General features: G+C 53.4%; 13 protein-coding genes across 13 annotated transcripts; 6 read left to right on the plus strand and 7 right to left on the minus strand.

Moving 5' to 3' along the window:
- Window positions 1-1,434: 1,434 nt before the first annotated feature.
- RHO25_001060 (uncharacterized protein) lies at window positions 1,435-1,809 on the plus strand (the record flags this gene model as incomplete). The annotated part of the gene is made up of 1 exon (XM_023593670.2): window positions 1,435-1,809. One exon carries the CDS (start codon window positions 1,435-1,437, stop codon window positions 1,807-1,809), a length of 375 nt encoding a protein of 124 aa, XP_023458466.2.
- Window positions 1,810-3,030: 1,221 nt separating this feature from the next.
- Window positions 3,031-5,580, minus strand: RHO25_001061 (uncharacterized protein; the record flags this gene model as incomplete). The annotated part of the gene is made up of 2 exons (XM_023593671.2): window positions 3,031-5,438; window positions 5,490-5,580. The coding sequence occupies 2 exons, from the start codon at window positions 5,578-5,580 to the stop codon at window positions 3,031-3,033; spliced, it is 2,499 nt and encodes an 832-aa protein (XP_023460296.1).
- Window positions 5,581-6,128: 548 nt separating this feature from the next.
- Window positions 6,129-8,161, plus strand: RHO25_001062 (uncharacterized protein; the record flags this gene model as incomplete). Its single annotated transcript, XM_023593672.2, has 3 exons — window positions 6,129-6,485; window positions 6,585-7,313; window positions 7,367-8,161. 3 exons carry the CDS (start codon window positions 6,129-6,131, stop codon window positions 8,159-8,161), a joined length of 1,881 nt encoding a protein of 626 aa, XP_023459606.1.
- A 248-nt stretch (window positions 8,162-8,409) lies between these two features.
- Window positions 8,410-9,558, minus strand: RHO25_001063 (uncharacterized protein; the record flags this gene model as incomplete). Its single annotated transcript, XM_023593673.2, has 1 exon — window positions 8,410-9,558. The coding sequence occupies one exon, from the start codon at window positions 9,556-9,558 to the stop codon at window positions 8,410-8,412; it is 1,149 nt and encodes a 382-aa protein (XP_023459605.1).
- A 1,968-nt stretch (window positions 9,559-11,526) lies between these two features.
- RHO25_001064 (uncharacterized protein) lies at window positions 11,527-12,456 on the minus strand (the record flags this gene model as incomplete). The annotated part of the gene is made up of 1 exon (XM_023593674.2): window positions 11,527-12,456. One exon carries the CDS (start codon window positions 12,454-12,456, stop codon window positions 11,527-11,529), a length of 930 nt encoding a protein of 309 aa, XP_023459604.1.
- A 2,638-nt stretch (window positions 12,457-15,094) lies between these two features.
- RHO25_001065 (uncharacterized protein) lies at window positions 15,095-16,387 on the plus strand (the record flags this gene model as incomplete). Its single annotated transcript, XM_023593675.2, has 7 exons — window positions 15,095-15,343; window positions 15,395-15,437; window positions 15,488-15,630; window positions 15,692-15,733; window positions 15,782-15,987; window positions 16,033-16,198; window positions 16,262-16,387. The coding sequence occupies 7 exons, from the start codon at window positions 15,095-15,097 to the stop codon at window positions 16,385-16,387; spliced, it is 975 nt and encodes a 324-aa protein (XP_023459603.1).
- Window positions 16,388-16,392: 5 nt separating this feature from the next.
- Window positions 16,393-17,315, minus strand: RHO25_001066 (uncharacterized protein; the record flags this gene model as incomplete). Its single annotated transcript, XM_065602072.1, has 3 exons — window positions 16,393-16,787; window positions 16,885-16,958; window positions 17,023-17,315. The coding sequence occupies 3 exons, from the start codon at window positions 17,313-17,315 to the stop codon at window positions 16,393-16,395; spliced, it is 762 nt and encodes a 253-aa protein (XP_065458144.1).
- Window positions 17,316-17,803: 488 nt separating this feature from the next.
- Window positions 17,804-18,607, minus strand: RHO25_001067 (uncharacterized protein; the record flags this gene model as incomplete). Its single annotated transcript, XM_023593676.2, has 1 exon — window positions 17,804-18,607. One exon carries the CDS (start codon window positions 18,605-18,607, stop codon window positions 17,804-17,806), a length of 804 nt encoding a protein of 267 aa, XP_023460286.2.
- Window positions 18,608-20,745: 2,138 nt separating this feature from the next.
- RHO25_001068 (uncharacterized protein) lies at window positions 20,746-21,147 on the minus strand (the record flags this gene model as incomplete). Its single annotated transcript, XM_023593677.1, has 2 exons — window positions 20,746-20,886; window positions 20,944-21,147. The coding sequence occupies 2 exons, from the start codon at window positions 21,145-21,147 to the stop codon at window positions 20,746-20,748; spliced, it is 345 nt and encodes a 114-aa protein (XP_023459601.1).
- Window positions 21,148-21,437: 290 nt separating this feature from the next.
- Window positions 21,438-22,430, plus strand: RHO25_001069 (uncharacterized protein; the record flags this gene model as incomplete). The annotated part of the gene is made up of 1 exon (XM_023593678.2): window positions 21,438-22,430. One exon carries the CDS (start codon window positions 21,438-21,440, stop codon window positions 22,428-22,430), a length of 993 nt encoding a protein of 330 aa, XP_023459600.1.
- Window positions 22,431-23,003: 573 nt separating this feature from the next.
- On the plus strand, window positions 23,004-24,013 carry MOB11 (Maintenance of ploidy protein mob1; the record flags this gene model as incomplete). Its single annotated transcript, XM_023593679.1, has 3 exons — window positions 23,004-23,026; window positions 23,303-23,478; window positions 23,529-24,013. 3 exons carry the CDS (start codon window positions 23,004-23,006, stop codon window positions 24,011-24,013), a joined length of 684 nt encoding a protein of 227 aa, XP_023459611.1.
- A 324-nt stretch (window positions 24,014-24,337) lies between these two features.
- Window positions 24,338-24,895, minus strand: RHO25_001071 (uncharacterized protein; the record flags this gene model as incomplete). Its single annotated transcript, XM_023593680.1, has 2 exons — window positions 24,338-24,773; window positions 24,837-24,895. The coding sequence occupies 2 exons, from the start codon at window positions 24,893-24,895 to the stop codon at window positions 24,338-24,340; spliced, it is 495 nt and encodes a 164-aa protein (XP_023459610.1).
- Window positions 24,896-25,653: 758 nt separating this feature from the next.
- Window positions 25,654-27,535, plus strand: RHO25_001072 (uncharacterized protein; the record flags this gene model as incomplete). The annotated part of the gene is made up of 9 exons (XM_023593681.2): window positions 25,654-25,699; window positions 25,754-25,819; window positions 25,971-26,109; window positions 26,161-26,283; window positions 26,334-26,466; window positions 26,534-26,694; window positions 26,756-26,922; window positions 27,001-27,356; window positions 27,413-27,535. 9 exons carry the CDS (start codon window positions 25,654-25,656, stop codon window positions 27,533-27,535), a joined length of 1,314 nt encoding a protein of 437 aa, XP_023460042.1.
- Between the last annotated feature and the right edge of the window lie 254 nt (window positions 27,536-27,789).

Consider the following 27,789-nt stretch of genomic DNA (forward strand, 5'->3'; position numbering starts at 1 on the left):
TCATTGCCACGTGTGATTGCCCTTTACGGTCAACATCGATTTGTTGGTGATGAAGCCACAAACGCGAAACTTGCCAAGATCGCGGTGCGGTCCGTTTTCCGTCTTTCCAGACCCACCTCCTGCTCAATCTCCAGCAACCACGCCTCAAGTCTGGACACGACCGGGCAACTGTCTCTGCGTCCATCTCTGGGACGGGCCACGTTCGACACAGCTGGAGAGAGACTCGACATGGCCGACTACACGATAGACGGAACAGAAGCCTGCTCGCGGACAGCGAAACGGCAACTCGGCAGCATCCACGTTCTTTGACCTCTCGTCGCGACCTTGACTCCATATGTGCCTCGTCACTGGAAATCGAATGCCTTAAATACGCTGCACGAGGCCGAGAGACGAGTACAGAAAGACCACTTGAATGCCCAGGACTCTGCTGCTGGCTCTGGGCTGCCGGTGGCATTGCCTCACATCCACTCGCCAGATCCTGCACCTGAGCCGATCAACTACTCTTCTCCGCAGCCTCACGTCACAGCAGTCACCAATGAGATCATACGCTTTCGCGATCTGAATCTACCCATTTGCCATGTCATATGCTCACTGAAGCTGGTATTGTGGGACCTCACGGCATTCCGATTCGTCTTCAAACTCCAGATTGGTCGCCAATCAGCAGCAAATCCTCCGCTGAACAATGGAGTCCGCGCTTCACCTTCAAAAAAAAAATTGCAAGTTGGGCTGTGTTGCAATCTCCTAACTGCAGCCTCGACAAGGACTCCATCGTCGATTGGGTGAAGAAGAACTTCGCATGTTACCGCGCGAATACTGGGTAACACCTCGGTAACAAGGTTGGAGCAACGGTGGGTAGCTACGACGACGTCTTCCAGTATGTATTGCAGTCCGGTGATTGGACTGCGAAGCCGCATGCAGAACTGCAAGCATTGCTGACATTGTGGGATCATCTGGCCAAGTGTGCTCTGCCGCCTGCTGAAAATGTGTCACATCTGCCACAGATGTCACATATAGCCCATACGCCCGGGTCCAATGCACGGCCAGGCGAAAAGCGGAGACGAGGCTATGATGATGACGATTCGACATTCTCCGCGCCAGCAACAGCATCGCCAGCTAAGCGGGCCAGCCTTATTCCGCCACCTGCACCCTTTTCATCCAGTATTTCTGTCAACCCTGGATTACTGGCAATCTTAGCAGACGGCTCTGATGCCGATTCTGTCGAGGACAATTTGACACTCTCCGCTCTCACGACAGCACTGCCAGCTACGCGGCCTAGCTTTACTCAGTCACGTGGACGGTTTCCATCTGGCATTTCTGTCAACCCTGAACTACTGGAAATCTTGGCAGACATCTCTGATGCTGAGGTTGTGCGACCATTTATGTTTGAGAACCTGACGCCACGACAGAGGCAACTCCGTCATCATTTGCACTGCCATGCACCTGCACAACGTGGAGCCTCTTTCGCCGGTCGCTATTCCTGCCCCATGGCTGCACGATCAACTCATAGCCGTGCTGCCCGGCCAGGACTCAAGCGCTCTTGCTGCACGATCTTTGTTGCGGATCTACATGCAAGGCCTGGAAGGAGTTATGCCGAGCCCAGATGTTGCGTCGCTGGAATCCAGAACTATCGCTGCCATCGAAGCCGCCTTTGCAAACGGCGTCCCAGCAATCGTACAAGAAATTGACGCCCAGTGCTCTGGCGGTAAGGACACAGACGTCAGACTGGTGCAATCCGTCAAGGATGACTGCTCCGATCTGCTTGGATCTGCTGCTGATGGCGAATACCCCAGGGTTATCGCCACGCTCTAGCCATACGGAGACAATGTCTTATACTACAGCAGCGATCAAGATTCAAGTATGACTCGCTGCAATTCGTACGCAGCTTACGCAATCCAACTGGATAAGAACTCCCATACCAGAGTGGTTTATATTCGACATGGACTGTCTTCCCAAATTCAGCATCTCGGTCGTACTCTCTTAGAGAAGCCAACTGCGACCACTCGGTATCTTGTAGCGAAGTACGTTGCACATCAACAGCGCTATCCGAACTTGTATGAGCGTAGTGTGCTCAATTAAGAGACGGAAAGCCTCGCACTGTGCTTGAAAACAGCTACCAGTTCTCTCACTGCGACAATTTCGCCATGTGCATCTTGCGAGGAAGTTATCAAGACGCCGCTGCTGACCGATGCGAGCTTATTGAATGTCAGGAGGTTATCCGTGGCAAGCGCGGACACATTGACATGCATACGAGTCTCCACATGTCAGTGTGCTCAACAGGAAAAGTACGGGATTATGCGCTACCTCCGGTACGAACGCTATCGGGCGACTTGTCACTGCCTCTCGCTTTCACCACGAACGTACATTGGGGCCCGATCGATCTATTGCTATAACTACTTCTTCTCCGCTTCACCTCCCGCTTCATTGACGATCCGGACCAGGTTTGTTAGACCACAAAGATCTGGACGTAGTGCCATGTTTCGGTTGTGGGGCTCGCATGCTCCGGGAGCAAATTGAAGCTCACCGGAAGGGATCTTTGCAGTGTGCCCTATGCAACGAGCACAGGCCTTCCAATCGGCGCCGTAGGCTGAGAATCCCGTGTATGGATGCCAGTGGCCCAGAAAGATGGATCCATGACTTTGGTCCCCAAAGCGTAATCGCAATAACGAGCGAAGATGAGCTTCCATTTTCGATTCTGGGAGGTGTCCCTGTTCCCTGCATGCCACTATCCCAAATGAAATATGCCCGAAAACACTTCGAGCGACGAGAAGCCCTTCATCGCCTTAAAGCCCCGACTACGCTGCCCGCAAACCACCACGAACCAGATGTCGAATCGATCCCTAGGATGCTTTCGGATCTCCAAGACTCATCGCCAGTCTTCATCCAGAACGCCTCCCTCCAAGCAGCCCTTTCGGTTCTCAGGGCGCGGATCGACCTCAGCCTCCTACCGCTCAAGCACTCAAACGGGATCTCTTTGAAGCACAGTAAAATGCTCTGGCAAGGACCTTGCATATGTGCCGGACGTGATCACACTTATAACTGTCGCATCGTAGACTTCAACTTTCGCCAGCTAGAAGTCTTTTGCCGTCCAGCCTGTTGTTCCTTTCCGGGAGCAGGTGCGGATTCGGGCATCGCTGCTGATGATGAAAGCATCACTTCTTTGTTTCTGGATTCGTATCCAGAATCGGATCTCTCGCGATGCGAGATTGCAGGTTCTACGGGCCTTATCTGGTCTTGAGATGGTTGAACGGATAAGTCAATCGCTGTGCTGATCGAGCTCACTCTGCCTGAGCGATCTGAGCTAGCTGAGGCAAACGACAATCCCGTTGCAACGCTGCTGCGATGTTGCTGGGAACCTTTGCCAGGAGGTATAGCAAATGATGATGTTCGCGACTGCGCTACCTGTGTCGGAGATTTTTGGCCTGATCGATTGTTCCGCCCTGGGTACTGCTGGACCGACGTTGGATGCTCTTGACGAAATCGCATGCTCTGCTCGAAGATTTTCTGGTCTCTGATCTGCTGATCTCGGACTGCGAAGCGAAGGTGAAGCTCCTCAATGAAGAGATTCTTCGATGCCAAATCCGGGAATATCAGCATCAGATACTCGGTGCTCTTGATTGAAACCTTCCCGCGCGAGCGAGGATGTGATGGCGTACGCAGAGGCAATATGTTGAATGTGATAGGATCCGGTCGACCTTCAGAGTCGGTTTCGGACGACACATAGCGCACGTTGAACGAGGACCGAGAATCCTTTCTGGCTCTCAGTGCGACTATGGTGCATCCGGGATCTCGATGACAAGGGCAGGACGTAGGATCGATGTAAATGTCGTTGTCCAGGTCGACGGCGAAAGCCGCGAAACTCTTCCTTTCTTTCCCCCTTTTGGACTTCTCGACCAGCTGCGTGAAGATCACAATGCACGAAGACTTTGCGCGCTCCGACTCAAAGCCTTCGCCAATAGCGTGCACCGTACTCGGTGCTGTGATCGAATGTGTCAAGCTGAGCCGGGCGGAATGAGAACCATGCGCTTGGGAACAATCCGAGCCAACTTGTGATGGAGCTGTTGGAAGCACGATCGGCTCTTGCCACAGCTGCACACGACTGAAGCCTTTGCATGCAAGCTCTTCATCACTGAACTGGCACCGGACTCGGCTCTCCTCATGTGCGACTTGATATCCCATCAATGCACCCTGCAGTCGGTGGACGTCCTCGATACTTTTGAAGTCGAAATACTCCGCGTTGCGACAAAAGATCGCGAGCTCTAGACAAGGCTCGACTAATGTTGGGAATGCGTAACGAGGTATCAATCGATCCTCTGTCACGATCAGCTCGTGTTGTGTGACCACGACCCTCCCTCGCGCTGCCTGACTTCCACTCTCATGTACGATACGCAGGCGCTCTTCCGAGCTCTTGATCGCAGTCAGCGACTCGACGTCTTCTGGAGAGCTTGACGCCAGGTCCATCGAGCACAGCTTCTCTTCCCCACCGCGTACCATGATAGGATCAGGCTTGCGATACTGAACATCCTCGGAGAGTACAGGTACCGGCCACACGCAAAAGTCTGAGTCTGGAAGCTCTAGTAAAGTCTCATCCGGGTATGAGATGAGCCTCGTCGAGCTCGCCATTCTCGTCAGGATCGCTTGCTGAACCTGGTTCACTGCACGCCTGTAGTAGTAGCCAGGTCGCGCGTTCTTGTATTCCTCGCTCTCCAGTATACGCTCAAGCAGCCACCTCGACTTGAGAAACAGTAGGTATCCTCGGTGCGTCTGGCTGGATCCGTCCTCTCGACTTTCCTCAAAATGTTCAAGCAACGAATCGAAGCCTTTGATCAGAGGCACATCGATCTGTGCATTTGCATCTCCATCTGCATGCATTGATTGTTCAAACTTCCGTGCGATCACCTCGCTCACGGGAAACGCATCTTGTGAGGCAGGTATTTGGGGAGCGCCCTGACCCGACACATAGCCCAACCAAGAGGCATAGAACCGTGCCAATTCAAGCCGAATCTCCTGCGAGACTTGCAGATTCTGCTCGGATATCGCAAGAATGTCGTCAACTTTATCATCCAGGTCGGTGAGCATATTGACTGACAGCCGATCAATCACCAGGCGTATCTTCAACGAGTGAAAGTGCAAACGACGTCGCAGCACATCTGCTTTGATCTCCTGCTGGCCAAGATTGTATTGCAAATTCTCCAGCACATGAGAGTCTCGGTCGCGAAAGTGCTTGTTTTTCTGGAGCAAAGCGTCGCATTCTTTCAAAGTCTTGTGGAAGTCACCAACAATGGTTTTCCGTTCGTTTTCGAAATCTCTCTCCAACGGTCTGATCCCCGAGAGAGCTTTCTTCTCCCATCGCTGCTGTGCTTCCTTGAGAGCGGCATTCAGCTTGTCAAGCAACTCCTTGAATTCCAGCACCTCTCGTCGAAAATTGGCATATCGCACATCTGCGATCGTTAGAAGATGGGCGTCATATTACGGACTCTGGACATCACTACCTGCTCTATTCTCATAAGTGAAACCATAGTCATAGAGCTTGATCGCTAACTCTACGCCCTTAACTATGTCACTGACGCCGGAGAAGCTCATATTGAGCCGCAAGTGTATAGATGTGGCACGGCAAGCAGCAAAGAGGTCAACCTGAGGAAGTCGAGGGCGGGTGGTCGAGTGTTGACGGACACCTGCCGTGTCAAGCGCTGTTGGCTTGAAACAGGCTGTGCCTGCAGGTCGGGTCACGAGCTCGTCGCGGGTCCGAAATGCCTCATACAACGAGACTGGGGCGGCCTCTGAGGCCACATGCATGGCTGCACTCCACGCGAATGCGGAGTTACACACGTCCAAATTTGGACAGGTAACTCACATCAGACTGGTCAGTCGATATGCTTGGCATGCTTGTGGCGGCGCCTCAAAGCTCACGAACCACTCAGCAACGTCGCCAAGAGGGGCTGGGTGGGAGTCACAGCGACTGTGCATGGAACTCGAACAGCACAGCCTGAGGAAGGATCGCAGGTCTAGGCGTGTTCAAAGCTCGTGTAAAAGCTGTGCGCCGCTGGAATGGAGTGTCGCTCTCCCTTTTCCTCAAGCACTGCCATTCCAACGAGAGATCCGCGGCACGTCGATCACTGCGTTGCAGCGATATGCCTCTTACTGAGACCGAGAGAGCCCTATTAGGCCGACCCAGAGATGAAGATGTTGACCATGACCACCAGAGAATTGATTATGCACCTCGAGAGAAGAGCAAGATCGGCAGATTCACTCTTGTGGCCCTGATACTGAATCGGACAATTGGATCAGGCATCTTCCTCTCTCCAAATCGTGTTTTGCAGGGCACTGGCTGCGTTGGCGGCGCATTGTGTATGTGGGTTTTGGCGGCCGTGATCTCGATCTGTGGCCTCTACGTCTGGTTGGAATGTGGACTGTCGATGCCGCAGAGACTTGTTCGCGGAGAGAACAAGCCGAGAGGAGTGCCACGCTCAGGGGGCGAGAAGAACTATGTGAGTATCGCACGCCGGGAGGAGAAATGTCAATTTGCTACACATCTTCGTCAAAATTTTCAGTCACCACGATTTAGACATGGGCTAATATCTTCGTAGCTTGAGTTCATGTTCCCTAATCATGGTCTAAGGCTCCCACACGCGCGGACTACCTTTATGTTCAGCGGAGTATTCATATTGATGTACAATTTGAGCGCCAATGCCATTGCTTGCGCACTGCAAGCGTTGCGCGCCGCCGGATACTATCAAAATCCCGAAGACGATCCTGCTAGAGGAGTAGTGCTAGCCGTAGCCATTGGAATGCTCACTTTAGTTGTGGTCCTTCATTCGTTCTCACGAAGTATCGGCATCTGGATCAACAACTGCTTTGCCGCGATCAAGATATCTCTTCTTCTGGCAATCATTTGTCTCGGAGTGGCTAAAGCAGCTGGAAAGTTCGGTGGACCTGGCGAGGTTGTCCGGAATAACTTCACTCATAATGTCTGGAATACTCAACGAACAGACGTACCCTCGTGGAGCAACGCCCTCGTGCTATGCCTCTTCTCTTTCGGAGGATACCGACAGCCGTTTTACGTTCTTGCAGAAGCCAAGAGCCCACGCAAGTACTTCCCGAAGTACACAATATCAGCAATGGTGATTGTCGCGTTCTTGTTTCTGCTAGTGAACATCAGCTACCTTCTAGTGGTTGATAAAGAACGGATATTAAACGACAACGATAGCCTCGATCTGGCGACACTGTTCTTCGACACCCTCTGGAGTGACAGTCAAGAAAAGGCTTCTCGCGCCATGGCAGTCATCACGGCCATCTCGATCTTTGGTAATCTTTGGGTAAGTTTAGGCAATAGTCCTCGATCGAGTCGGCCGCTAATCCTAGAAAAAAGGTAATGACATACACTGCAAGCCGAGTGAAGCAAGAGATTGCAAAAGAGGGTATACTTCCATACTCTCTATTCTTCGCCACATCCTACCGGACCCCGTATGGCCTCTGGCAGCAATGGCGGTCAAGAGATCGAATGCAGCCTGACGAGGTGGAACAAGCACCCACGGCGGCACTGGCTCTGCACTGGGGAACTTCTGTTCTGCAAATTGCAGTTACGGCGGCAATCGTCGATCCCAAGAAGGCGTACGCCGCACTCGTTTCGCTGTACATGTACACAATTATCCTCGGATTCGCCTTTTGGGTGTCGCTCGGACTGCTCATAACCAAGACTCGTGACAGGACAAAGTGGCGAGAGAGTCGTCGGTACCGTCCGTGGCTCTCGCCTATCCATGTCTTTGTGTATGGAATATCATCGGCCTTCATGCTGATCGTTGCCTTCGTGCCCGCGGCGAAAGGCTCGCCCTTCCACGACTCCGTCACTGGCATACCTTGGTATATCATCCCTACAATTGGTGTGACGGCGCCGTTCTGGGGAGTTTTGTGGTATTGGGGGTTCCTCTTCTACCAGGCCAAAATCCGACGAGAGCAGCTGGTTGTCACACGGCAGCCGTACTGGGCAGCTGACCCCCATTGTCCGGGCGAGTACGTTCAGTTGGCGGAGGTCATCGACCATACTTGGGAGATTCCTGTTCGCCAAGGGGACTTGGAAAGCTCATCGCAGGAAAGTGTGTCTGAACGTCAGACTAAAACCCGAGCCCATGCTCGCGAGATCTTGCTCCGTGATATTGAAGACTGAAGCTCCAAGGAAGGGCCTCTCTATCCGACAATGTATAGTCATCGTTGCAACGGCCTTTGATGGGTAATGAGACCAGCTTTGCTACTTTTCAGGAGAATTTGTCAAGGAAAGCAGTCGTGTACACATGGACGTGGGATTGAAAGAATGTGTAGCTTCGTGTCTAGCAGAAACTTGCCTACAAACAATTGCTTGTCTCTGTCGCTATTCGTATAGTCTTCGTGACCACATCCACTGTTGTTCCTGTGATGTCAATCTTGCTCCTTCCTTCCGATAGGCTTTGCAGGCTCCACCCAATCGAAGTCACCAAGCGTCTTCGTCAGCCAAACATCTCCCGCCGATTTGGCAGCTCGCGGCTTAGATCCATCGAACAAGGTACCGCTCAAGAATGTGTGTGGAAAGCCAGGATCAAAATGATAAGCCTCATCCACCTCAGCAAGCTCTTCTTCGCTCAGGTGTACGCTCAGCGCATCGATACTTCCTTGCAAATGCTCCACCTTTCGAGCACCGATGAGAGGGAAAACGTATGGAGCTTTCTGCTGACAGTACGCAAGCGCGATACTCAATAGAGGAACGCCTTTCTTCTCGCCGAGACTCTCGAGGTGAGCGGAAACCTTGCGATCCAGATCAGAAGTTTGTATGAAGTTTCGGCCTTCGTTATTTTGTTCTCGCTGACGGAAGCCCTCTTTCGTTTGGAATCTGCCCTGGTTCAACACTCCGTACGGGCATAATCCCATGCCCTCGTCCTGACACATTGGAATAATTTCGCGTTCGAAGTCTCGCATCGCGGCATTCCACATCCCCTGGTACACGGCAAATTGTCTGAGTCCATAATCGCGAGCATACTGATTTGCTTTGCTCACAATCCAGGCTGGACAGTCAGAAATGCCGAGATATAAGACCTTGCCCGCCACAACAAGATCGTTCAATGCGTGCATGAGTTCCGGAATTGATACTGTGTAGTCCCACCAATGGACGTAGAATAGGTCGATGTAGGACGTTTGGAGCCTTTGCAGTGAGCGCTCCAGGGACAATTTCATCGATTTAGCCCCATTACCTCCAGTGTTCGCCTTGATGATGTTCTGTTGGGCCGGAGCGTAGGCGCTGGTGTACTTTGTTGCCAGAACGATCTCATCCCGGTTCTGCCGACTAGCCATCCATTCGCCAACCCACTCTTCAGATTGTCCTGCTTGGTATGTGTTTGCCGTGTCCACGAAATTGCCCCCGTTATTGTAGAAGTGATCGAGGATGTCGAAAGCGGTCTTTTTGTCGATTTTGCCATATCTCTCTTGCTGCTTATCGCCAAAGGTCATCGCACCGAGACAGAGAGGAGAGACTCTGACTGATGCGGTTGGCGCCAATTGGCGGTAACGACTGAGGGCTGGGTGGTTCTTCGACATGTTTGTTGTTTCAACGAGAGCGCAGTCCTGCTAGCTGTGTGTTGATAGTGAGGAGCCAGACACATGCCATTCTCGACATATATGCTGTTGGCATTTCCCAGTGGATCGGACTTATCGGGGATATCACTTTTTCAAGTCCGTGTGTATGATGAAGCTTTGCAAGTTAAGAAGACTTCTGCGTGGGCCACTTATAATCTCAACGGCCATCGAGACTCGTCACTGGTGTTATTCTCGATACGGAGCAAAGTGTTTTAACACCGTCTGCAGCAGTTGCTTCCTTGCTCATCAACCATAGAAACGCCGATAATTGGCGAGATGCATCAACGTCAGATATGTGTGTGATGGTGGAGAGGAATCTCGCTTCGGGTCCGAGCAGATATTTGCTTGCTGCTGCAGTTTGCAGATTTCCTTCAGCTTGCGGTATCTGAGGGTATATTGGTCGGGTAAAGTCATCCCCCTCCGCTAAGTGCTTGTCCGACCTTGCCTGCTGTCGACTTGGCGAAAATGCAGTTTGCGAAGGCCACTCTCGATACATCCTGCAAGTTCGTCAGAGTGCGCGTGGCTTCAGACGAGATACTTCCAGGTACAGGTGTCAGAGGACTGTGAGACGAAGTCAAGACTTGGCGAAGCGGCCCGCGACCGCTCGAGTGTTGGCAGGAGAATTTGTCGCATCGTCGCTTCGGAGAACACAACACAGCGCTGTCACCAAAGATATCGCCTCACCCGCGAAGTGATGGTCAAATTGCTCAACCAGATTCTGTGTATCAGCTGTATGTCGGGCATTCGAAGTAGAGTGGAGCCACGAAGGGGTACACCACGCCAGCGGTTCAGCCAATTGCAGTCTACAACACTTCTTCCAAGAAACGCACTCGTTTCACATTCATTGTTGCGTATGCGAGATCCTACGTTCCCGGACGCTGTTGAGACCGTGACTGCATGAGAGGAAACACAAGTGCGACAAGTCAATCACGCATCCAACTTACTACGCAGCATCCCGCCGAAATATTTGAACGGTTATATTTGCATTTGGATCTCACCTCCACACAACTGGGTATTCGATTACATGGAAACCCATCAGCCATTTCCCTCTTCATTGGTCTAGTGGTCATGATTTCCGCTTGTCATTGAATCAATCTCAAGCGCGGGAGACCAGGGTTCGATTCGTGAGTATCACCACAAATACCTCCAATAGGCTTTCAGTTGCTAACATGAAATTTCAGCCTGATGGAGAGCTGTACAGCAAATCTTTCTTTTTGCCATTTGAGAGCGATGGAAGTTGACATTAAATCTTTTTGCACAGGTGTTTTATCTCCGAAACCTTAAACGTTGGCGGGGTGGTATTCTTTTTGCCCTTTTCGTCAAGTCTCTAGCCTCCTTTTACGCTACCAGAAGTATTATATCAGTCCATGATGAGGGAGAACGAAGCAATTGAAGCGGATTACGAGAGTGAATGTACGGCCATTGTGAGAGACAGCAGCATTTGGCGATAGCAATAGGCATTGGATTGCCAAACTTTGCATTTGGCACGTCATCACGAGGGTGAATACGGCGCAAGATTTCGTGGATTGTCCTCGTAGCATGGACATTGACCTGGTCGTTCGTAGTGCTACTGGCTTTCGGAGACTCGTCGGAAGCGTACGTCTTGCCAACGACATGGCAGGGCGTGCAATGGAGGCTACATGAAAATGTGGCTTTGAAAAGCAGTATTTCAGTGTCCAGCTGATTGATCGTATTTGCCCCTATTGAGTATTACTGAGCTGCGAGGCTAGTCAACAGAAATTTCAGATCTTGAAACGTGCGCAAGTTCCAATTCTCAGAGACCTTCATCTGCTCTGCAGCATTCATACACTTCTACAAAAATACAAATTGGTATCAATGGTTTCGTCAGTTTACGCCCCCAGCGCCTCGCTAAATCCAAGAGTGTGTGATCTGTAATCCTTTCACAAACTGCGTCCTGTGAATCACTTCTCAATCTTCTCGCATGCTTCCCACTAACCACTTCTCCCACCAGTTCCGTAAAGCCATTACTGTCTCCCTTCCATCATCTCGCTTGTCCATCCCGGCTGGATCTCCGACTACTGCTGAGGATAGCCAGAAAATCGCGGAGACCCAGGCAGCCAAAGCCATGCCCATGCTGAGAAATGGTGATAAGAGCATGACGAGGACTAGCATTCCGGGACGATATGAGGTGTCCTCGTCGGCGTGAGGTGGCAGGGGTGTGTAGATGCTCCGGAGCTGCAGGTTCAGTGCAGGGCCGACGAGTCCACCAAGCTGCTGACCGAATGTCGGCCTGCGAGCGCAGAGACGGACAGGCTGGGTCATGATGGTAATGAAGAGAGAGATGAGGGTCCAGAATGCATTGAGCGCAGATAGTAATGCGCAAGGACCGGCCAAGAAAAGCAGAATCTTCACGGCCTTCGATTCTTGTAATAATGTGGTGTCGTCGACATCGTCTTCTTCGACGTAAGCGATGCGAGTATTGTGTGTTCGTGAGTGTCGATCTCGAGACTGCCGTGACTGCCGTGACGGACTTTGCGCGGCTTTCTCGGGATCTCTGCTGCTTTGCCTTTGCTTCTTGGGCTGTTCTGGTTCTATTTCGCGTCCGAGACCGCCTTTCTCCAAATCAATGGACGATATGGGTGTAGTAGTGCTGGTATTTGACGAGGACATGGACGCCGACTTGGTGGGGAAGGTGAGCGAATCATGGTGAGAGCTGGTCGGCGATAGCGGTGGTCTGGGTCCAGTATGCCAGTTCTCTGCAGTGGTTCTGCCAGCAGGATACGCTACGGGTCGCGGCGGAGTAGGTGTGTTCGTAGAGTCTATGGGCGGTGTCGCAAAGGGATCGTGCGTGTCGTCTGAGTCGCTGTCGTGTCGCGGTGGATTCGTAGAGGCGGGCATGGTGACGGAATTGGCGCTAGGCGTGATGGGAAGCTGCTGTCGACGGCCGATGGCGGTGGGCAGGAGGACATCAACAGCGACAGCAAGGCGGCATCTTGGGCAGAGAAGGCAGCGGACGCCGCCAGCTCATATGTAGCACACATGCCCGCCCGCCGCGCCAGCGACGAGAGAGTGTTTTCTTGGGGCCAAGCATTTGGACTTGGCCTAGTTACTGTCGATGGGATGGATCCAGGGATCTGCGGCGCTCTTCGTTGCAGCAAGCATTGGCGAATTGCTATTTAGCACACATATTCTACTATCTGGCTGCAAAACTGCTTAGGGCCATGATTGCTGCAACTGCACTGCAGCGAGATGCACAACGCCGCTGCCTCTCTTGCTGTAGGCTCGTCTGTCAGTTGAGATGGAAAGCACTACTTCTGTTCATCGCCTTGCATCTTTTGCACTCGTTCCTGCTGATGTTATGGAATTCGCAGCTCAGGGCATTCGCTTTGCTCGCCAATTCACTGAGAGTGCCTGGGGTCATCTAGGGTATGTTCCATACCGCCCGAAATCCAGCCCAGGAGCTAAACGTAATGGCTAAATAGCAGTCCGCGCAAAGCACGCGGTCGTCGCCAAGTCTGCTTTGCGCTCGCAGCTCTTGTCATCAGCGCCCGGCGTCACGCACCGAGAAGGAGACGACTTGGCGGCGCTGAGTCCGCGACGGATGCATGCATGTATGGATGTATGGCTATGGCAATGCGATCCTCACTGTCTGCGCATTGCGGTGGACTTCAGCACTATCGCGACTCCGATCATCACCACCACCACCACCACCCCCAAGCTCCCTGAGTCCACGCAATGCCTGCCGGCTGCCGCAGTCGAGCATCACTTTACGCTCACCTTTGCAATCGGAGCGGGCGGGCTTGGCTCTGGCGATGGCATCGCAGTCTTGTCATGCTACAGCAGCACACTTTCCACACCGTCACATGACCACTGCCAGCGACTGAGGGTCTGCCGAGCGCTCTCCTACCGCCATCATCATGCCAGGTTCTGCGCAGACACGAGAACATGCCGCTCTCGCCGCCTCAGCGTGGCCTCGACAAGCTGGGCGTGCCTCCATCCACGCGCCCTACCACTTGGCCCACCGCTGGCACTCGGAATTGGCTGCTCGGTGACCAAGAGCTGATGCACTCTGCTCCAAGCTGCGCGTCCCTTTGCACACGAAAGCCAAGTCAGCCAATAGCTTTGCCTGCTCTGCTTCACCCTTGGCACACACGAAGCCACGGACGGCAGTGCGCGCTACTGAACGCAGATCCTCTACTAACTAGTCCTCTGCTTGGCCAAGCCTGTTGTGTCAGCTCCCGAAATGTCTCCTTCAGAAATACGGACCACTTTCCAAGCATCTCCCAATTTTCACTTCGGAAGACTGTTCACTTGGCACAGAAGGTGTTGTTTGGCAGAGTCACTTTCACTCAACTACGCCGCGGTGCCAATGACCATCTTCTACCACGCAGCTGCCGTCTTCCGTCTTGAGGAGTCGTGCTTCGTTGCAAATTTGCCTGCTGGGTCACGCAAATCCCAAGTGCCATGCCGCGCAAAACGAATCCTCCGATGCACTCTATTGCCCAGGTCTGGTCCGCTTGCACAATGCCGTGGAGGTCTCTGCCACCTATCGGAGGTTGTATTTACGAAGCCAGGCATCCACTGACTGCATCACGCAGCCAAGGAATTTCCCTGGTCCAGGCCATGTACTGATGAAACCAACGCCGCAGTGCGCATCAACATCGTCACAAGTACATATTAAAGCGAGTTTCCTCCTTCCGATGTCGACTGTCCTGGAATGAACTTTGCGTTGCTCTTCTTTAAACTCCGACGATGCCTCCCAAAGGTTTACGCGATCTGGACCGCTGCAACGGCTTTACAGGGAGCTGCATCACGATGCACATCAGCGAGCGCAAGCTTCACGATCAATCACACAAGGTGCGACAATTACTACCAGGATCGAGATGGTCTGCTATATTTGTCCCGCGTGTCTGGAAGGCAGCATGCACGTAAGTGGTTTCTCGTTTGGGCATATAATCTTCCCCGGAAAGGTCACGATGACAGCCGACTTTAAGCCAACATCCCGCTCGTGACTTAATACACGCCCTTGAGCTCTAGTAAACTACTTCGACCTTGCACGTGCTGCCCGTTCTCCACGGAAACGAGAGTGCTTGTGGCAGCGGACAGCCTGTTCGCAGAACCCAGCTTGTACCATCGAGTACGCTCACAATTGTTTGCTAGTCGGAGCTCGTGAGTGTTGCATTTGTGACGTTCTCAAGGTGTAGAACTGCTTGTGAACCCCTCCAGTATGTCATGTTCTGAGCTCGATTTGGGAATTTTGAACAACCACACGACATGACATTAGCAATAAGGTGTCTACGATAACGATTCCGCATCTCGGATCTTCAGAGGCGAGCTCAGCACCTTGAAGAACGCGGTAGAGTATATGCTCCTCATGCCAAGCCATTCAGCGAGTACAGATTAGGCTATTATGAACCGAATGCAGCATTTCTCCCTTGAGGCTAATTAACAAGACTGATTCGTATATATGGCATTTTGAGCATGCAATCACAATGTACAAGTGCATTGTTGTGACTCTTCGAGCTACTTATTTACAATGGCAGACGTGCAACCACTAGTCAAGGACGACTTCTTCGCGGATCCAAGCGGCCGGGTGTTCAATAACAAGCTGTACATCTATGGCTCGCATGACCGCAAGACAAGTATCCCAGACGACGACAATGGCTCGCAATACGACATGGCGGACTACCATGTCCTGTCGATGGACGAAATCGGAGGACCTGTAACGACACACGGTGTTGCTTTCAAGGTTGCTGATGTGGAATGGGCTGCGAAGCAGTTATGGGTCAGTCGCTTTTCAGTGATCACGGTTGCCACTCATCACTGACTTACTCAGGCACCAGACTGTGGCTCTAAGAATGGCAAATACTATTTCTTCTGTGCGTCTGCACAAGCTCTCCGGCTTTGACTGCAACTAATCTTTTCTCAGTCCCTGCGCGAGATCACGAAGGCGTGTTCAGAATAGGAGTTGCGGTAAGCGATCAGCCTGAAGGTCCTTTCATTCCAGAAAAGGCACCTATTGCTGGTAGCTACTCCATAGATCCAGCGGTGTTCATCGATGACGACTCACAAGTAAGAAGACATGGCCCGAATTTGGCGTGCTGTTCGTGCTGTTATATTAACACGAGTGCAGGCATATCTATACTTTGGTGGTATTTGGGGAGGACAACTGCAGGTATGAAGTCTCATTGTGCCTCAACAAGACCTGCTGACAGTGTTTCAGTGTTGGCGATCTGGAAAGTATGATGCAGACGTATACCAAACAATGGAGGCAACTGGTGATGAGCCAGCTATTATGCCTCGATATGCCAAGCTCAGTGAAGATATGAAGAGCTTTGTTGGAGGGGTGCAGGAGTTGGTCATCAATGATGAAGATGGCAAGCCAATTCACGCCAGCAAGCACGACAGACGCTTCTTTGAAGCTGCTTGGTAAGTCGCTCCTTGCTGTGAACATTGCCAATCTGACCCGTCCAGGATGCATCGTCGAGGGAACAAGTATTATTTCAGCTACTCGACCGGAGACACTCATTACATTGTGTATGCAATGAGCGACTCGCCAACGGGACCTTTCACGTACGCTGGAAGAATCCTTGAGCCAGTTCAAGGATGGACAACACATCACTCGATTGTTGATTTCAAGGTGCGTACACGAAGAGCCCCCGTCAATTGGTATATGCAAAAGAATATTGCTGAATAGTTACAGAACAAATGGTGGCTCTGCTACCACGATACATCCATTTCTGGCGAGAACCACCTTCGTTCTGCAAAGATCCGAGAACTTGTATACGACGATGAAGGCCACATCTCGCTGGCAACACCACAATCATAGCACTTTTAGCACGCCCAACCTCCATCGATAGCATAAGTCGCTCCTGTAACGAAAGAAGCTTCATCACTCAACAACCACGCAATCAACTTGCCCACCTCATCGGAAGTTCCAAGTCGATTGATCGGAGTCGGATGATAATCGTTTGGATCCACTCCTTCAAGCGCATTTCGTTTGTCCATCAGTGGCGTCTGTATCGATCCCGGCGTGACAGCATTGACGCGAATATTGCGCTCGCCGACCTCTTTTGCGGCACTTCTTACCAGGCCGAGGACGCCATGCTTGCTGGCAGCATATGCTGCATGGCTAGCGAAGCCCATCAGCCCTTGCACGGAGCTCACACATACGATGCTTCCCGGAGATGAGATTTGGTTCAATTCGGCTCGCAAGCAATACATCATTCCTGTTTTGGCATCTTATCGTCAGTGAACGCGTGGAGGAAGACCACATCTGCCGATGAAGTCTGGAGCCATCGGCTCATGTTGAGGATATTCACACACCTGTTAGATTGATCCTCATGATAAGATCCCATTGATCGTCATCCAATTCTTGCACAGTCCGCGTGCCATGATGTCTGCGAAACAACAGAATCAGATTAGCAAAAATTGACACCAACTCCAACCTTCGTCAATACACACCTTCCTATCACGCCCGCACAATTCGCCGCCCCAGTAAGTTTCCCGAACTTCTCTTTCGCTCCCGCAATCCAGGTTTCGACCTCGGAACGCTTCGAAACATCCACTTTGGTGACAAGCACCCTCTCCTTCGGCTCTAGCGACTCCTTCGCCTGTGCAATCGCTGCATCATCCACATCTGCGATAGCGACGCTCGCGCCTCTAGAGAGTAGAATTCTAGCAGTGGAGAGGCCGATTCCAGACGCTCCACCCGTTATGGCAATAACGTGGTTTTCGAAATCGTTGTCGCGACCCATAATTTATATGTCTTGAGTATTCGGTAGATCAATGCTCTCTTCTGCTCCACACAACAAAGGTGAAGACAGCAACGAGATAGCTGTTAATTTTGGGTACCCCAACAACACTTACGGAGAGAGATCAGCCGAGCGAAAACGGTTAAATGCATTCGGCTGAACACGATGCGGCGCTGTAGTCTCTCACGTGCACTTGCAGAAAATTTGGGAAAGAGGAGATGTCAAGTCACGCGAAAGCCTCAATATGATATGAAATGGTCGTTATCAGGAGAATCAGGTTAGACTGCTGATGAGAGTCTACTCTTTATTTACATTTTTATAAAATGCTGTCCGGCTTGACCGCCGTGGCTGTACAAAATGCAACAAACGCCAACATGAGTGAGACACGACCGATTTGGTCTGCTTCTGTACCATAGAGATTCCATACATGCAAGGAAAAGGTAAAAGGAAATCATCAAGTCATAGGCCACATCGTGCAAGCCAGCAGGCGCTCACCGAATACCAAACTCCAAAGCAGCGAGAGCTTGCGAGTTAGCGTAGCTTGGTCTTCTGGGAGGATTGTTGTCTCCCTTGTCCATCTCCGGAGTCGATGTTCGTGTTGCCTCTGCAAGCTTCATGTCGCCGTTCATCAACTTCGCCCATTCGATCCGCTGTTCCTCAGTCAAGCACACCATGGCGCTGTCGTCTTCCATGTTGAAAGACTTCCTGAAGCTCTTGCGCGATTCGTCTGACGCGCCGTTGGTAGAGTTCAAGAAGCCCTTCGCAGCCGATCGTGGCACGTATGACTTTCGAGACATTGTGCTCACCACGCTGACAGGTCGTGACTTCGCAGGCTCAGTGTTGTTACGTGTGAGACGGCGAGACAGGCGCACGTCGTCTTCCGAATCATCCCTTCGTACTGACTCCGACGACTCGCCGCGGCAGAGAGGTGGAACAGGCGGAATATCAGAGTCGGAATCGTCTGGGTTAGAAGACACCCAGAATGAGGAGCGAGATCGTCTTGATTTGATGCTGCTGATGCTGGGCTGCCTTCGAAGAGTGCTCGTCGAAGCATGTCTGCTGCGTCGCTTTTCTGCGGGCAGAGTGGACGTGGCCGGTTGTGCTGATCTATCAACGGTAACGGGCATCGAGGGCAGTGCTGGCAGTGGTGCCACTGGCCCTCTCTCGTTCTGAGTGAATCTCGACGACTGTCGCTTCGCTGCGCGCGGCTGACCAGTGGCTTGCTCGGCCGGGCTGGAAGGGAGCACGGAGAGTGGAATGTCCTTTGCCTGACCGGCACGCACTGTCTTCGGCATCTCTGGCACTTGTTCGTCCGTATCGGGACGGCCACCAAACCAACTGCGGCGATTGTTGTATATCGACCTTGTTCGTGACATGGACAGTCCACGACTCCTCCGAGAATCCTTTGGGCGGCTTGATTCTGCATCCGGGCTTCTCACTGCGGATGCGCGATGGTTGCGGTCGAGTGTGCTCGAAAATGTCGACGATCGGTCCGCTCGCTGATATGGGGAGTGTGAGTGGCGTGGATCCTCATGGTCCTTCCCACGGAGGGACTGCAGCCATGCGAAGAACCGCATTGAGTTTGAAGTCGTCTGCTGGTCCGCACCTGTATGGAAGAGCCGATGTCGCTGTAAGGGGCGTGGCACACTACGACCAGAAGCTCGTTGCTAGGTGAATATTGACCTCGAATGCTCGATCAAGTAGAAAAATATGGGCGTGAGTTGCAGAGAAAGGAGCACTGCCGGCGAGAGTGAAGGCGTTATAGATACTCACACCTCCATGGACGGCCGTTGAGGGCTGGACTATCATATTGAGCCACTGCAGTCTGCACCGTTGTTCGCCAAAATGTGATAACCCGAGCTGGACTGGCGCTGCATACTAGGCGTGAACTCAATGGTGCAGACGATGCGCAGACTTGCGGCGGCTCGGGTAGCATAGTTGAAGGGTTTTGGGGATCTTCACGGTGCACATGCACAGCACGGAGCTGGCAAGAAGCCCGCATGTGCTGTTCAGGAACAGGGAGCTCGCGTGCCTCGATGAGTGTGGGAGCCTTCGCTCTCGTGGTGCTGCACATGGCAGTGATTCTTCGTCGAATTTGGGTGGCCAAGACGCGGTTGCGGCTGTGAGTGGCGGTGTTCCAGAATGCTGGCGCTGGCACCTCGTGGGAGCATTGATTTTGACGGGAGCCGGCCGCCTCCCGCAGCTCTCGGCGCCGGCGAGGCCGCATCGGCATCGTGATGGCACCGATGGTAACTTTTGCACACCGTTCTTGTCGCAGCCGTGGCAGCGTGTGCGATCAGCACCGTCGTGCATGGCGCGAGTCACATCTGCTGCGGAGTGGAGGCTGGAGCAGCGATGAGCGAATGTCGTCAGCTCATCAGAGTTCAAGTGCGGCGGACGACTCTTTGCTGGGCGGTGTACCAGGTGCACGTACGTGCTGAAAGTGTCGCGAATTGCGGATTGGGACAGCGTAGAACAGAGCAGAGTAGGTCAAAATTGTCGAGCCAGTCGCAGCCTTTCTCGCGCCCAGACGGCCAATCGAGCCTGCCGCGATCCCAATCGGGTCTGCTATTCGATGTGGCGCCCCTTAGCCGCTTGGAAGACGTGTCGTGCATGTCCACATGCACTCAAACCAGGTTTAGTGTACTGAGGCTGCAGCGCCGACCTAGCACAGATAGCTATTGAGTTATGTGCTTTGCCGCTTTGGGTTGTCGGACGAAAAGCCACCCTTTGCTGTCATACGAGAAGCTACAATCGAATGCCATGTGGTCGGCGTCGCCGTCAATTGTTGCTAGCTGTACTGGATTATAATACGCACGACCCTCACATTGGGCCCTTCTGGACGGATGGCTGTGAGCCACCAAAAAATGTCGACTTCGTCCTCAAACCAGAAACGTCCATCATGGGAGATTCGTGGCTACCCGGCGAATTGGCGCCCTGCCCCTCGCCGTGCTGGCACAATGGACCCAGTCTGGCACCGCTCACTCGTGTACCTGTCATGACTTCTCCCCTCCTTCGAGCACAGGAGGCTCTCCGAGGCCTGTTCCGAATCGACCGGGCTCTCAATGCTCCGTGCAAACCGGAGAACAATAGCGGCCCTTGCTGACCTCGTTGCACTTCTTACGCTTGAGGGTTATCGATACTTTCCATGCGACTGAGACAGCCCAAGCACTGTCTCAGATCAACCAAAGCACACATCGCCATGCAGCGGCCCCGCCATCGCTCACAGCCAGTAACACGATCAAGACTACGCATGCACTCGTATGTCGTCCATTGGGATATCTCGCCGCGGCAGCTGAATGCTCCAAAAATTTTGCCGGGCATGTACCTGATAGGACCTGGGGCCGACAAGGCGTATGGTGCACGCCATGAGCCAACGAGGTGGTCGAAAGGGCATGGAGATGTGGAGATGTTGAGACACAGCTCAGCGCCCTCACGACTTGAGCAGCTTGTTACGCTTCTCTCGACGCTTGAGCCGTTCCACACGCTTCTTGTGCATCTTCTCAGCCATCTTTTCATAGCGCTCCTTCTCCTCTTTGGCCGCGCGTTTGTCCTTGATGGCTTGTATGCGGCGCTACACCAGACAGTCAGCTGGAGTTCACTTCGCCTGACAGTCCGCATTTGAACTTACCTGACGCTCTTGCTCTTTCTCGTCCTTCATCTCCTTCTCCACCTTCTTCACTTCGGCGGCCTGCGATTCGCGTGCGACTCGTTTTGCGTAGCTCGTTTGACCAGCAGCAGGACGAAAAGCTCGCCGGGGCTCGTGCCACTGTTTGCCATTTTTTCGCATGCCGGGCGCATGTGCTGGTGTCGTCGATGTGGTCGTCGCGGACATGATGGTGTGCGTGGGTAGTCAAGACTGCTCGTGGGAGGAAAGAAAGTCGCATGCATGCACCGTGGGTGCGTGGGCCCTGGTCCGCAATTCTGCATCGACCAAAATTTAGCTCCGTGGCACCGGCTATCGATAGTGAAACGCGTGGGAGAAATGCGGCATTTTGGGTGCTCGCTCGGCGTTGACTCAATGCAATGCCAGTGCAACCTCTGCATCTGCTCTTCTTCTTGCACACACATGCACAGATGGTACTGCTACGATAACACGCCGACACTGTCGCCAACACCCGTGTCATGGGGACAGCGGCGACCACTGCGGACAGCGCCGCGCTCTCCACGACCACAGCATCGGTGACGATGGCTCAAGCTCCGACAACGGCCAGTGGACAAGGCATTGAAGCGCTGAAGGACATATCATGTGGCTCCCTGGCTGGCATGGTGGGCAAGGTCTTCGAGTACCCATTCGACACTATCAAAGTGCGTCTGCAGTCTCAGCCAAACCGGCACCCTCTTCAATACACTGGTGCTTGGGATTGCCTTCAGCAGAGTTTAGCAAAGGGTGGGCTGAGAGGCCTCTATCGAGGGTTGGGTGCACCGCTGGTCGGTGCTGCAGCAGAGAATGCCTCGCTCTTCTGGGCTTACCGGCTCTCTCAAGATGTACTCAAAGCAACCATTTACTCCAGCAACACCGATGGCGAGAAGCTGCCTATCACGGCGCTCGTCACAGCAGGAGCCATCTCTGGTTCCTTCACATCACTGGTTCTTACACCAATAGAGCTCGTCAAGTGCAGAATACAGGTTCCAGCACAATCACCTCTCGACCCGACGCTGCGATCGACGCAGAGCATGACGGCGATCATAGCCGACATATGGCGACGTGACGGAATTGCCGGATTTTGGAGAGGACAACTGGGCACGCTACTCCGCGAGACTGGTGGGGGCGCTGCATGGTTTGGCAGTTACGAGATTTCGACGTTGTACTTCAAGAGCTGCCTGGCGAACCCCGAGACCGATGAGATACCCCTACTGCGGCAGCTGTCGTCAGGAGCGTTTGCCGGCATTATGTACAATTTCCTCTTCTTTCCTGCCGACACGATCAAGAGCAAGATCCAAACGGGAGAGCTGACGGGTGTAAAGCCTTCGTTCTACAACGTCGGAAAGGAGCTCTTTCGAGCGCACGGATTGAAAGGGTTGTACCGAGGATGCGGTATCACGGTGGGCAGGAGCGTACCCAGCTCGGCGGCCATCTTCTACATCTACGAGAACCTGAGGAAGGTGCTTGGCTGAGACACGAACAATAGACATGGGCTCATAGAATTGGCAAGCATAGCGCGGCGTTGGTGAGGGGGCGTTGGTGCTCCATACTGAGAGTAGGGTTCACTCAGGCTAGTCTACAAGATGATGCCATTTTCTTCGAGGCGCTTTGTGTAATAATTCCCTAGACATCCACCTTGCTACATGACGAACTTCGTGAGCATTAACAGACCCTCGTCGTGCAATGGGGGTCGATGTGTGATGCGTTGCTGGGCAGTCCCGGTGTTTGTTGTCCATTACTCGATGTAGAAAACATGTTTGTGCGACGCATGGTGCACACGACACCTCACCTCTCTCCGCTTGTCTCGCTGTTGCTCATTATTCCACCGCGCTGTGCACCGCCACCCGTCCTCCGCCCCTCACTGCGTGCTAAGAGCAGCGGCGCACGATCTCCATCCAGCATTGTCGCGGCCACTAGAAGCGGTTCGTTGATCCCGAGCACAATACCGCCGTCCCCGCTGACGACTGTTGGAATGTAGCAGCAGCAGCAAGCAACAGCAGCTGCAGACGAGGCCAACACAAGCGTCGCGCGGCCTGCACACGGCCATGAGCTCCTTCATGAACACAATGTTCGTCGCCCAACACTCCCCTCCTCAGCCTTACCTGCAGTCGCCCAAGCCGCTGCCCGCGCTCCAATCCAATGTGCTCGCCGCATCCGAGTCGTGCGCCCACGTCCCGTGCCCACAAAATCCGCAGGCGGCAGATCGCTCGCCTCTGCAGAGACATCTCCAACACATCTTTGGCGGTGACGAGCAGCGACCGCACGAGATGCAGAGCGGGCGAGGACGTGGGCTGGGCTGGGGCCTAGAGGGCATCATGAACAAGGCTGACCTTTTGACCCGCAGCAACAGCAATGCCCGTACTGCTCGCGGCACGGCCTTCCAACCTCAAACGCGGAAGAAGGGAACCAACAGCTGGCAGCTTAAGCAGTTCGCCGAGGCCACGCTAGGTAGTGGGAGTCTGCGCAAGGTCGTGCAGCTTCCAGAAGGCGAAGACAGAGATGAGTGGCTCGCAGTGAACGGTATGAACAACGCAGGATTTTTCCAGCTGCGCCCGCTGATGTGGCCTTAGTGGTCGACTTCTACAACCAAATCAACCTGCTGTATGGCGCCATCACAGAGTTCTGCTCGCCGCAGTCCTGCCCCGAGATGAAAGCTACGGACGAGTTCGAATACCTCTGGCACGATCCACCCGAATTCCCCAAGCCGACTCGCCTTCCCGCGCCCACATACATCTCCCACCTGCTGTCCTGGACATCCAATCATCTGTCCAACTCCACGACGTTCCCAACGCATCCCGGTGTGCCCTTCCCCTCCAACTTCCAGCAAACGATACGGACCATCTTCAAGCGCCTGTATCGCATCTACGCACACATCTATTGCCACCACTACAGCGTGATCAGAGGCTTGGGCCTGGAAGCACATCTCAATACTGGGTTCAAGCACTATGTTCTTTTTGTGGAAGAGTTCGGGCTGGCAGACGAGAAGGGCAATAAGAAGGGAGAATGGTATGGGCCGCTTGGCGAGCTCGTCGAGAGCATGTTGAGAAGCGACTAGCGTGGGCATTTGACGTGTGGGGAAGGCGTTCCTGGAGCACTACGCGGTGTGGAAAGTAGCACATGGGTTTGCGGCGTTCACAGATCGAGACGCATGGACTAGGGTCCAAATCGCGGTTTTGTATGGAGCACGAGGAGCATAGCGCGGGTAACGGCGTTGAATTGACCAGATGAAATACACAACGAAACAGCAAGAGGCAGTACTTTTGATTACCATTGCGTCTAGAGTAGCAGACTCAGCAATGTGAAGCGACATTTTCTTCCGCCCATACGAGTCTCCGCTCATGCGTCTGCATTTTCGCAGTTGAAACTCCCAATCCCGCGTCTATCGTCTAATGCTGCATCTGTCGAGTGCTTCCAGCAGCTCAGGACGGTCTTGCAAGAGCTCCCTAGCCGTCCGGTATGTCATCCACTTCCGGTCTCTCTTGTGCTGCTCCGGCCAAGTTTCACGCTCCACGGTGACTGTGACTTCGTAGAAGCGGTACAGGGCCTTTGGTGCGACGGCTCCGTACTTCCGGATGGAAGCTTCGCTTCGCTTTTCTTCGATCGTGCCCAGATCTTTCTGCACGCGACACTCGATGCCGGCTTCCTCCCAGGCTTCACGACATGCCGCTTCTTGGCAGGTCCTCTCATCGGTCTCCCAGCCTCCCTTGGGTAGGACCCAGCCCTTGCGACTCGAGCTTTGGATCAACATCACGTAGGTACGCTCTGCGTTCAGGGGCACAACTCCTGCTACGAGTCGCTCGCCGTTGGGGCCATATCTGAGTGAGTCACGTGTCAGTTGGATTTCTAGAGCGGACGGCAAGGGCAAAAGTCGATCATACCTCTGCCTGTCTCTGCCAACTCTGGATTGCATCGATCGTTCTCCTTGCTGCTGAGCCATGTTGGCAATGGCAGCTGCAGCTTCGCGTTGAGGGCGCGCTGGCGCCTGTGGGCGACTGTGTGTGCAACAGCGCTTTCAGTGCCCTTTTCTGAAGTGCTTCGAGGGGACTACGCGGGGCTCGGTGTGCGCCGGGTTCGTCGGTGGTGTAGCTTTAGTATGCTTGCCAAGCACACGAAAAGCGTGGGTGGGCGGCGGTGACGAGCGGGCTCAAACGCCCTTGCGGCGGGCGGGCCACGAGAGTCGCGGAGCAGGCCTGTGAGATGTGGTGGACATTATGGGGGAGAAAGTGGTGGAAGCGGAGGAGAAGAAGGAGGAAGGGAGGAGGCGGAGGTGAACAAAAACTTGGGTTGCAGCCACGTGCTGACTGTGGACAGAGCGCGGCATGGACAAGATGGGCAAGGCACTAATGGCAAACATCCAGGCGCCGCTATAGCCGCGGTAACCTGTTTACTGTAGAAAGGAGAGCAGAATCAGAGGCGGGTGAACGATAGCGCTGCAATCAATGCATTGCCGGCAACAATCAACAATGCGTGCTTGTTGTCTGCGGTCGGCGTTCGCGTCGCTGCAACCCCCGACGTGCTCGTCCTCCAGGCGTTTACCCTCCGCCTCCCACGCCTCGCAGTGACATAGACTATTTCTGGGCGACGACATGGTCCGCACCGTCGCCGTCGCCGTCCCACTGACCTGTGCCACTCTCACCGCCCACGCAGCCGACGCAACGACGCCCGCTGCGTCGCCGTCGGCTCACTCGTCTCACCATGCAGAACTGCCTTTCTCCTGCCATGTCGCTGTTGACCCCAATTGGTAGGCAGTGCTTGACACGCCCCGTCTTCTGCAGATGAGTAATAATTGTTCTAGGGTATCAATCCGGTGACTGTGGCTATTGCCGCAAATCAGAAAACAGTGGGCGCACCCCAGACTCTCGTATGCCTCAATCGATCAGCAGTGCACCTGTATTCCTTTGCATATCTCCTCGAATGGCGCATATTTCCACACTGCGTGAAGCCACCGCTCTCGCCACGATGGATTCGCTCGTCAACAGTGATGGGCGCTTGAGGCTGACCTGATGATACAGGTGCCTCGTACTACATGAGGACCAAGACTCTTAGTCCAGAACATTACCAGGAGCTGATGGATCGCGGATGGAGGCGCTCCGGCAGCTTGTTGTATCTTCCAGACGCTGCTAGGTCCTGTTGCACGCACTACACGATCCGGTAGACCTCCAGTTCAGTCAACACACCGATAGCGTCATTAACCTTGTCCAGACTACCGGCGGCGGAGTTCAAGCCGACCAAAGACCAGCGTCAAGCATTAAATCGATGGAATCATTTCGTGCTGGGCGACGAATACACCAAAGCAGCAGCGCTGAAATACCCCAGAACTCGGGAGTGAGTTCATCTGAATATGGCCTATGATTAACCCACTCATTCAGTTCTAGGGAGAAGAAACGCTTGAAGAGTGAGTTCGATTTAACGCTAGCGGTACACCAGAGCGAGTCGAGTCAGCTGAAGCCGGACATTCAGCCGCAACACCGATTCGAAGTGCAGCTCGAACCCGACTGTTTCTCGGAGGTGAGCACTATGGCGCAATGATTGCGGAACTATAGAGGCACTCGCTGATCACTTGAGGGTTTGCCAGGAGAAATTCTCATTATTCGACAACTATCAGCGAAACGTGCATGGAGAAGGCGACGATGACATTAGCAAATCTGGCTTCCGTCGCTTCCTTTGCGGTTCTCCTCTCAAGCGTCGCACTGAGAAAGACGGCAAGCAGCTTGGCAGCTTTCATCAATGCTATCGGTAGGGCACACCAGCATCAGACTCATTTACTGCAGGACCTGTGCTGACCACTTGTGATCAGTCTTGATGGTCGCCTCATAGCAATGGCTGTGCTAGATCTTCTCCCCCACGCTGTTAGCGGTGTTTACTTCTTGTACCATCAAGACTTCGAATCATACGCTTTTGGCAAGATATCGGCTCTTAGAGAAGCGGCACTTGCACGTGAGCAGGGTTACCAGTACTACTACAGTAAGTGCCACTGCACATTTCAGCATGCTCATCATCACTTTCGCGACCAACGCTTTTCTAATCCGCAACGACATGCAGTGGGCTACTACATACACACCTGCAAAAAGATGCGATATAAAGCCGATTACAAACCACAATACGTTCTGGATCCCCACAGTCTAGACTGGCAGCCGCTCAACGATGAGCTGAGAGCTCTCATGGAAAGCAGACGCTACGCCAGTCCGTCACTGGAGCAAAAGAAACAAGCCCAGGGGCAGAGTGATGTCGAACAGGAAACGATGTTTCCGATACCACTCGATGCCATGAACTCCGGACTTTCCATTCTGACACTGGGCATGCCGGGCGTGTTGCCCCTCTCTCAATTGCAAGAAGAGATCGATCTCGGCAGCATGAAAGTCTCGATTGGGCGCGAAATGGGCGTCTTTCTGGCACAGGTGAGCTATATCCGTACGCTGGCAGGTAACGTCAACTGGACTGACAAAGGACGCAGCATATAGTATCATGGAATTCGGGGGATTTCTCTGATGCAAAGACTATCAAAGGCATATTTGCAGAACTCGCCGCTGCGGTGGGGCCGACAGTCGCCCGCGAGGCGATCGTCGACTTTACCTAGAAGAAAAGTCTGGATCGATAAGGTCCAGCGCTGGCGAACGGCATGGTCACAGACAGATGCCACTTGTTTCGAAGGTGTGCCAACATGCATGTCCCACAAAGTGCTAACATTTGTGATGAGCTACTCCAAGCTGCCATGTAGCAGCGGCATCGGGCATTCACTTCCCCAATTCCAGGTCGTCTTGACCGTCCATCCGAACTTTCGTGCGCATGAGGCATCTCTGCCAGCCACGCCCTGTATCCGTCCCCGAACTA

The sequence above is a fragment of the Cercospora beticola genome, chromosome 1 (assembly GCF_033473495.1).
Source record: "Cercospora beticola chromosome 1, complete sequence".
Taxonomy (NCBI): Eukaryota; Fungi; Ascomycota; class Dothideomycetes; order Mycosphaerellales; family Mycosphaerellaceae; genus Cercospora; species Cercospora beticola.